The sequence below is a fragment of the Pinus tabuliformis genome, chromosome 3_2, assembly GCF_031772625.1.
Source record: "Pinus tabuliformis cultivar Carrire ecotype Pingquan chromosome 3_2, CPIR1, whole genome shotgun sequence".
NCBI lineage: Eukaryota > Viridiplantae > Streptophyta > Pinopsida > Pinales > Pinaceae > Pinus > Pinus tabuliformis.
In genome coordinates this window covers 814,795,699-814,804,807 of record NC_142302.1, presented here as the reverse complement: position 1 = coordinate 814,804,807, position 9,109 = coordinate 814,795,699, and the positions used below count along the sequence as shown (strand labels likewise).

At 36.8% G+C, this 9,109-nt stretch overlaps 1 protein-coding gene across 1 annotated transcript; it reads right to left on the bottom strand.

Moving 5' to 3' along the window:
- Positions 1 to 1,693: 1,693 nt before the first annotated feature.
- On the bottom strand, positions 1,694 to 4,140 carry LOC149183112 (cysteine-rich receptor-like protein kinase 2). Its single transcript, XM_089414835.1, has 7 exons — positions 3,348 to 4,140; positions 3,106 to 3,258; positions 2,883 to 3,010; positions 2,583 to 2,796; positions 2,234 to 2,465; positions 1,961 to 2,111; positions 1,694 to 1,864 (listed from the first exon to the last, which is right to left on the bottom strand). Exons 1-7 carry the CDS (start codon positions 4,075 to 4,077, stop codon positions 1,694 to 1,696), a joined length of 1,779 nt encoding a protein of 592 aa, XP_089270961.1. The 5' UTR covers positions 4,078 to 4,140.
- Positions 4,141 to 9,109: the final 4,969 nt, after the last annotated feature.

Sequence of the window (9,109 nt, the reverse complement as noted above, 5' to 3'; positions counted from 1 at the left end):
TATGCATACTAGATGGAGTTTAACACTTTAGTCTCTTATCAATGAATTCGTTGCAAGAATCACAGCAAAGAAAAACCTAATCTTGTTGTTCTTCTCTGTTGGATTGCTGGTCTATTCTTCTTGTATTTTCACTTATGATGATGATGTTGATCTACAGCCTTGTGCCTCTCACTGTTTCCACGTCTGTTTTTGACTCCTAACTTTCTTCTCCTTCTGGTATTGTCATTTGTGTCTCTGTTATTTTCATAATATATTAGTATCTTTGAGTTTTCTAGACACTCCCATAGTTGAGTGGCCACTGATTGTACACTCTGGTCCCATGAACAGATTCTTGGTCATTTGTGGACATTACTAAAATTTCTTATCTGTCTTCAGATTGAGAATGGAAATGTAAATAGGAGAGATTAGTTAGGGATTTTCTGTTCATAAAAGGACCTAGTAAGCAATGTTTAAGGTTCACAGATGGGCTCCGCCTTCCTTTTTATGTCTGTGCTTTTTTTATTTATAAAATAGATCATTTTGGGAATTGGTGGCATGCACACCCACTTTTATGGTACGTTCCTGGATTTCTAGGCAAAGGTACCAGGCCATGCCTTGGCACATGGGGTATGCAATTATACATACCTGCATGTGTACTGGGTGTTGGCAAGATATTTGAAGACTCTTTCAAAAGACAAAATACAAAGGGCTACTGGCAATAAAGTGCATTTCAGCAAACCTCTCTCTACAGAGGAGATCTAAACCCCAAAATCAAAAAAGACCATGAAATATAGCGAGTTTGGCTTAATTAGATGGCTTCCTATATAAAAAGAAAAAAGACCATGAAATATATCCAATTTCGCTAACTTACATGACTCCCACAAATACACGAGCATATATCCTGCTATACAAAGATGACAAGTTGACTGCTTTCTGGATGAAAATTCGAAGACCTAAATACAAAGAGAAACTTCAGAAATTCAATGCCAACAGATTCTCCTTCGTATTTCTAAAACCTTCTCTCAGATTGTGCTCTGCTGGGAGGCTCTGAATACCAAAACAGGTTATGAATTGAGACTCTTGAACCGCTCACTCGGGAGGAGATCTAAACCCCAAATCAAAAAAAGAGCATGAAATGTATATCCAGTTTGGCTAACAAACATGCCCACACAAAAACATGGGCATGGATCAACCCAGACAACGATCATTAACGCAAGTTTGACTGAATTAACATGTCGCAGAAATTGGTGGAGATGCTCACTTAAAAGCATTAAAATGACTAATACTCTGATTTTATAACCACAAAAGCCGAAGTTCAAATCACAACAGGGGTATGGGCTTCACAAAAGTAAGAATAACAGAGGGATTGTAATGGTTTTAATTTCATTTTTTAACGAGGATTCGAAAACCTGCGGATTTTGGAAAGAAATTCTGCGGGAGAAAATTCGAACCACAGAAAATAGTCTTAAAGGGATTACCTGCGAGGAGTACGTGGCCGAAGGAGTTCGCAGAGGATCGAAACCACAATGGCGGCAATAGAATTCGCAGTAGAATGGCTCAGGGTAGGGGAGCACAACGCGCGGGTGTTGAATTCGAATGGAGGGAAAGGAGTAGTCTATGGAAAGATCGCGCATGAAGGAATTACTCCCCGAGCCAGCGCATTCCCTTGTGCAGGAAGGATGTCAGGCGATCGGCGATCTGTCAGGGCGATCGGTCAGGGAATGTCAGGGCGGACCGGGAGGTTGGCGGAGAACGGGAGGAGCGATGGTGGCGGAAGAGGGAGAGATTTCCGGCAGCCGGAGCCGGACGATTTTCCGGCCGGTGCCGGAAAAGGGTCCATTCTACTGCCTCCGTAGACTATTCCATTCTGGTATTGATTCCAAGCCTGCACAATTCCGCAAAATTCTCAATACATGGTTTTAGATAAGCTTATTTATCATAATCATGGGAACTAAAACTATCTAATAAGCTAGACACGCACCCATTCCAATATTAACTGCATAGAGGCATCCGATCTTGCATCCACGCACTTTCTCCCGCTCAGGATCTCAAGTACGACGACCCCATAACTATAGACGTCAGCTTTTTCCGTTAATTGCCCATAGGTGGCATACTCAGGCGCAGTGTACCCTCTGCCTCGTAAAATATTGGAAACAATAAATTCATGGTTGGGTGTAGCCATTGAAAATAAAGCAATAACTGAGTTGTACAACTTGACACATTAATGAGTACTTAAATGAGTTGTATATCTTACACTGTTCCACCGACTCTGGTAGAAACATGGGTGTCGCCTTCTGGAAAGAATCTAGCCATTCCAAAATCAGCTATTTTAGGATGGAGTCTGTCATCCAGAAGTATATTTGCACATTTGATATCTCTGTGTATAATGCGAACATTGGAATCCTCGTGGAGATATGCAAGGCCTCTAGCTGTGCCCACTATAATGTTTAAACGATTTTCCCAACTCAAAACATTTCGTATCTCTCCTGCGGATCTCCAATGAAAGTGTTTGAAAGCCTCGGTTCAGCATCAATAAGTGAAATAGTACACATAGTTTTAGAAAACAACTCGAATTGTGGAAAAATTAAACGACAGAAACCTACCAAACAAATGCTTGTTAAGACTGTTATTTGACATGAACTCGTATACCAACAACCGGTCATGCCCTCGCGTGCAACATCCGAGTAAACGAACAAGATTACGGTGGCGGACGCTGGTAAGGAGCTTCACTTCTGTCAAAAAATCCTCCGCAGCTTGAGTAGTCTCCCTTCCATTCAGTTTCTTAACCGCCACATCAGTCCCATCAGGAAGTATCCCCTGCTCATCGCTTAATTCATTAGACTTAGTCTGACAATACCGCTTATATTTAGACAAAATTGTCAAAACCGTTTTTAATATTATACTTTATAAACTTCACCGAATCCTCCTTTGCCGAGCATATTGTTTTCATCAAAGTCATGAGTCGCTTGTCTGAGAACCTCGTAATCAAACACAAATTGCTCGAAATTTTCCCTCGCAGCAAAGTTATCATCTGCTCAGAGCATCATAAAAATAATTTTATCATAATCTTCGATTACGACCAAGTTAAAGAAGTCAGAAGAATTTGGGAAATAGCTGTATAATCACCTGTTTTATCATTGTTCTTGCGATGTCTAATACGTCGATAGAAAAGTATGAAGCACATCACCACAACCAAAGCTGCTCCGCCAATGCATCCCAACAGTATAGGCACTAGTTTCGATGACGATTTCCCCGGCGGCGGTGTCAGATTAGCCGATGCTGCGTTTAAATTAAAACAAAGCAATCAACATAGATGTTATAACAGAATCAAACAGCAAATAGTTGCAGCAGATCTAGAAAACTCATACGGGAAGTCAGGTTATCCGTGAAAAAGGAGTAAGTTGAGTAGCGCATAAAACAGCCCGCCTCGAGACCCCGAGCTTCACGTTTGGGAAGACAGGTTAGTAATTGATTCTGAGCTTCTGTCAGGCATCCACGGCAAATACTGGTGGTAAGGGTGGGCCAACACTGAGCGACACCATATAGGGAGCCATCAATGGAGCCAGTCGCATAACCGTTATTTGCAGAAGCGTTTTGTATGAGGTTCACGGATAAGGCAGTGGCCCTCTGAGAGAACGTCTGCGGATCGGTGTCATTTGTGGAGCTACAGTAAGAGGAAGCCCCAGCGTCGACATCCTGACCGTAAAAACTAGTATTCTCATAGCGGAGAAAACAACCGTCCAGATGAACCCGACCACCATTAGATTTGGGGCAATATGCCTTTACTTGAGTTTCCGCTTCCATTACGCATTCCAAGCACTCGTTGGCGGTTAAGTACTTCCGACACACCGCAAGACCATACACAGCATCCGTTTTGCCAGATTTACTTGAAGTAGCGAAGCCATCTGATGAGAGATTTGAGTTGAGGGATGCAAAAACAGCCTTCTGATTTTGCTGAAACGCTGTGACGTTAACATAGGTATATGTGTCTGGGTTGCTGCAACCTTCGCCCAGTAGTGCAGACTGGGGATCGTCGGCTGCCAGACCTACTGCAATCATCATGGCCACCAGAAATGGAAAATGTGCAAGATGTGCCATCAGTCCAGCCAATAACCAATGACTCGAATGGCATTTGAAACCAATACATCTTTAGCAATAAATAAGGGTTATATTGTTTTTAATTGCCCGGATCCGTGATGGTGTAGTTAATCGATAGTAACACATAAGCACACGAGACTAAGAAAAAGATGGGTTCCTATTTTGACTTCGTGAAGGCGTGTGCACAACTTTGAAATCCTTCTGGTCATCTGGAATTGTATGCCTCATGCTTTGTCATCTGAGTTAGACTCCTATACGGTTGGTTTGTAGCCGCTTTAAAGAAAAAACTTGGTAACCAAGAAATTAGATAGATATTATTAAAAATATTAAAAAAAAGAAAAAGCAAAACTTCGTAACCAAGAAAACAACGATTTTTTTTTCACATCCCAGTTAAAAAGTCAAGAAAGGCGACGCTAAACATGTAAGTTGGAAAAGCCTACCCGGGAGACTGGGAGGGAAGTGGGCCGCTTGATTTTACGAAGAAATGACAAAAGCAGAAAAATATCTTCGTTTTCTCGGTAAAGATTTAAAAATAATATCGAAAAGCAATTCTGCTACTTCTGATTGGTATGTGGCAAATTACCTCTATCTGAATGGCGAAAGAATTAAGGAAAAATGATGATATCTAACTTGAAAAAACATGTCCACTAACACTACCATTGCCTTTGTTTGCAAGAAGTATATTGTTAAAAATTGTTGGATAGAAATAAAATGGTTAGTTTTATAAAATATATTTTATAGTATATTTTTTCCGTTAGTTTTGGAAAAAAATATATTATTAAAATAAAAATAATTTTTATAAGTCTTGCAGTGAATAGGGGATATTTGTTAATTTTTAAAATATTGTGGGATGAAAGAATATGTTATTATTTTCATCTAATTAAGAAAGTTGATGATTTTTTTTTTTTTTTAAGTTGTTTAATTTACATTCACATTCAGTTTATTCAAATCTTCGTCACAATACCAACTTTCTTGACCATTTAAATATTTGTCACACTACCAACTTTCTTGACCATGCTTTTTTTATATCTTTGGAGAATAGAAATAAAATGTTAAGTAATTCCTAACATCATCATAATTAAGTATTGATATGTATCAATTTCTTAGAGGTGAAGAAAAAATTAATAAAAATAAAAATTGAGAAAAGGTGTTGAGCTTTGAGCCATTTGATTTCTTTAGACACATGTTAAATCTAGAGTCTAGATGGATTTAAATTGGTTAACAGAATGTTGGAGATGAAAAGAATTATATATCTATGATTTAGCCATATGAATTTTATCTCCCTCACTACCAACTTTCTTGACCATTTAAATATTTGTCACGCGACCAACTTTGTTGACCATTTAAGTAATCAAAACAAACTGATGTTGAAACGTTTTTTTTATACTTTTGGAGAATAGAAATAAAATGTTAAATAATCCCTAACATCATCATAATTAAGTATGGATAGGTATCAAATTCTTAGAGGTGAAGAAAAAATCAATATAAATAAAATTTGAGAAAAGGTCTAGAGCTTTGGGCCATATGATTTCTTTAGACACATGTTGAATATAGAGTCTACATGGATTTAAATTGGTTAACAAAATGTTGGAGATGAAAAGAATTATATATGTATGATTTAGCCATATGAACTCTCTAGAGAAAGAGAGAGATGACATGGAATATTTTTATTTATGGCAAACATTGAATTTTTTTTTTTTTTTTTTTTTGTTATAAATAGTTATTTCTAAATTCATTTTAAACATTGAATGAACTACAAGTTATACCTCATAATGAGATGTAAAGAGAAAGTATTTACTCCATCTTTTTCAAATCCATCATAAAAGCTATTTTCCTCATCAAAACAATGGTTGGTTTGACATGGTGAAAATGAGAATCAAGTCCACTTAGAAAAGAAATCTTGGATAACATGTTTAAATAATTTCTTGTTTCCTTTACCCCTAGCAAGAAGGCTTAAGAAGAAGGGTTTCTTCTATCTAAATAACATGATGAGATTATACTATGTAAATGGCCTAACAATGGTTGACCTAAGAAGGAGCTTACCCTCATGTGGGAAAATTATACTAGAGTGCTTCGTAGCTCTTTGAATCTCTTTTGAAATAAAATGAGAAATTTCTCTCATCCCCCAACTCCATAGGAGGATATGTTCTAGTAATTAGATGCACATCCATTGCTTAGGAAAATAGACCAAAATTTGCTCCTTAGTAGGGAAAATGACTATGGAAGGTAAAATGCCCAACAAAATCAAAATTCTTCATGTGTCTTCTCCTACACAATAAAATGCTTATGAGGGATAGGCTGTATAAGAGACCATTTCATGGGCATGGTAGATGTTGTCTCTATTCTCAGGATATTAAGATGAAATTTCATCTTTTCCTCAGAGGCTCCTTTGCAAAGGAGGTTTAAGCAAATTTGATTCACTAGCATCAATCACAACTTTGTCATAGATCAAAATCGTTTCACTTGATAGAAATAACAAGTACTCTCATATGCATGCAGATTTAAGTTAGGTGAAGGAAAGCAAGTTAAGTATAATATTAGAAGTCAAGTGAGTCAAATTTAAAAAACTAATTCCTTGTCAAGAAAAGCTAAGTTAAGGAAAAGAAAAATGTTGATTTATGTTAAAGTGATGTTAGAAATATTTAGTTAAAGCATCAAGTCATAGTTTGCATGAGGAAAAGAAAGTTAGAGTATGCATGCTTCCATATTAAGAAATTTTAGCGCTTATATACTCATGGTTGGATCATTGTAATGTGAAGTAAGAAGAGAGAATAGTAACTCAAAGGATATATATGACAGAATAATTAATGAATAGAACTACTTTATTCAAGCAAAATCTTGTGTTCTTATTTGTCTTGTGTTTGCATGTTTATCTTTGCCTCTAAATAACATGTGGTATTAGAGCAAGGTTTAGCAAGGTTTAGCAAGGTTTAGCAAGGTTTAGCAAGGTTTAAAATAGCCAAAGGAGTTAAGAAGGTCATGAGCTACTCCCATTAAGAGCCTTTGCTATTGTGAGTAGCCTCCAAATCAAATTTTGCATCCATTGGTCCATAAGTAGAAACTAGAGCTCGTTGAGAGTATGTAAACCCAACTACTAAAAGATTAGGGTGGGTAGACTACAAAGCCACCACTGTATCAAGAGGAAAGAGCCGCCACCACTGACTAAAGAAGGAGTCTCCATCGTAAGTTGTAGGCATGAGCCTCCAGAAGAATCTGTGTAGAAGAGCTTAGAAAAGGTTCTAGTAGTTGTTGGGAGTCACCGTTAAAGTGAAGGTTAAAATGTTTAGTTTTAAAGATAATCAAGTGTATGTGACATTCATTTCTAGAAGGTTGACACAATAAGGAAATAAGACACAAGATAAAAGAAAGATGACATTCATGGCTCACAAATCAAGACCAAATCAAACCGAGAAAAGAAATCGAAAGGAAGAACCAAAGTATTTTGAAGAGATCATAGATATTATCGGCACAATTAGGGCATCTAAAAGACAAGGAGATGAAGTAGAAAAATTAGAGGATGAATGAATCAGGATAAATCCGGTAACACTCCCAAAATTTACTGATAAAAAATTTAATTTTATCAACTGTCAAAATGAAAAATTTTCTTCAATGTCAAGAGTTGATTGAGTGTTGGTATAATAACCCATTTGATGAAGTGTGTGATGCCTTAGTATTAGATCTTATAAAACATGCATTGGATGAGAAGTCCTTGTGCAAGGTAACAAAACTTATATTTTCCTAGGAAGCATGAAAGACCCTGCAAGTAGAATTTGGTATAAAGGAAAGTGACATAAAGCAACAAATTATGTTACATTCTGTTTAAGATTCAATAGAAATTCAACTGTAGGCCTGAGAGTAAATAAGAAAGACTCTAGGAGGAAAAAAGAGCTGGGAGAATCCCACTCAAATGTGGATGATGGTCATAAAGACTATAAAAGTGAAACCTCATCATGGATAAATACATATGGATGAAGAAGACACAAAAAATATTACAGAGTGAGAAGTGAAAGAATCTACGTGTGAAGTAGAGCAAGAGCATATATATGCTCGAGAACCCCACTGTAACATGGATGGTGAAGATGATGGTGAATCCCACTACGACGAGACACATGTGGATGGTGACCACAAAGTGAGTTGTGAATTGGTGAATCCAACAATAGACATTGTTGATGATGGTGAATCTTCTAATAAATAAGTGAATAACATGTGTGATCTAGTTGGTATGAATGTAGTTGATGATGACCTGTTTGCATAAGATTTTGAGGCATTATGTTTGAGATTAACATAAAAAAATATTCATATGAAGTAATGGTTTTAAGAGATGAAAATGAATCTCTCATGAATCCATCAACAAATGATGAATTTGGTGAAGTTGAAATTGTTAATGAGCACATGCATGCTCAAATACTTCACCATAGAGTGGATGAAAATTATGTTGATGGAATTTGTGGTCTCTTTTTTGAAACAAGGACTGATTGTGGAAATATGGAAAGTACCATGTTTGATGAATAATTGAAGTTTGAAGCTACCACTGTAGCATCAAGTTATGAAGTGATAGTTAGAATTTCTCATGAATCAATGCACTATCTAGAAACAATTGATGATTAAGAAGAGGATAATTGATTCATTATTTTTTCATGAGAATGTCCACTAATAGCGTAACGGTGGAAGATAGCCTCAATGCAGTTGAAGAGGCAGAGAAGAAAGAAGAAGTAGAGAAAGCTCTCACTATAGAGAATAATGAAGATGTTTTTTGCATTTATTTTGAGTGTGCAAGTAGACTGGACAAAAATCCACTTACAATTGTAGGTTAAAGAGAAGATGAAGAAAAAGATGTAGAAAAGGGCATGTAAGTTTTTGAAGATGAAGAAGAAAGCACTGAAACAAACATTCAACAATGGAGTCAAGAAGAGATAAAATTATACTATCAAGAAATATGGCAGAAAGAAAAACAGGATTATGAAGCCGAAGAAAAATGGAAAAGTTCATAGTTTGAAGATGAAGTGTTTTGTAGTAGTCCATGAGTGGATGA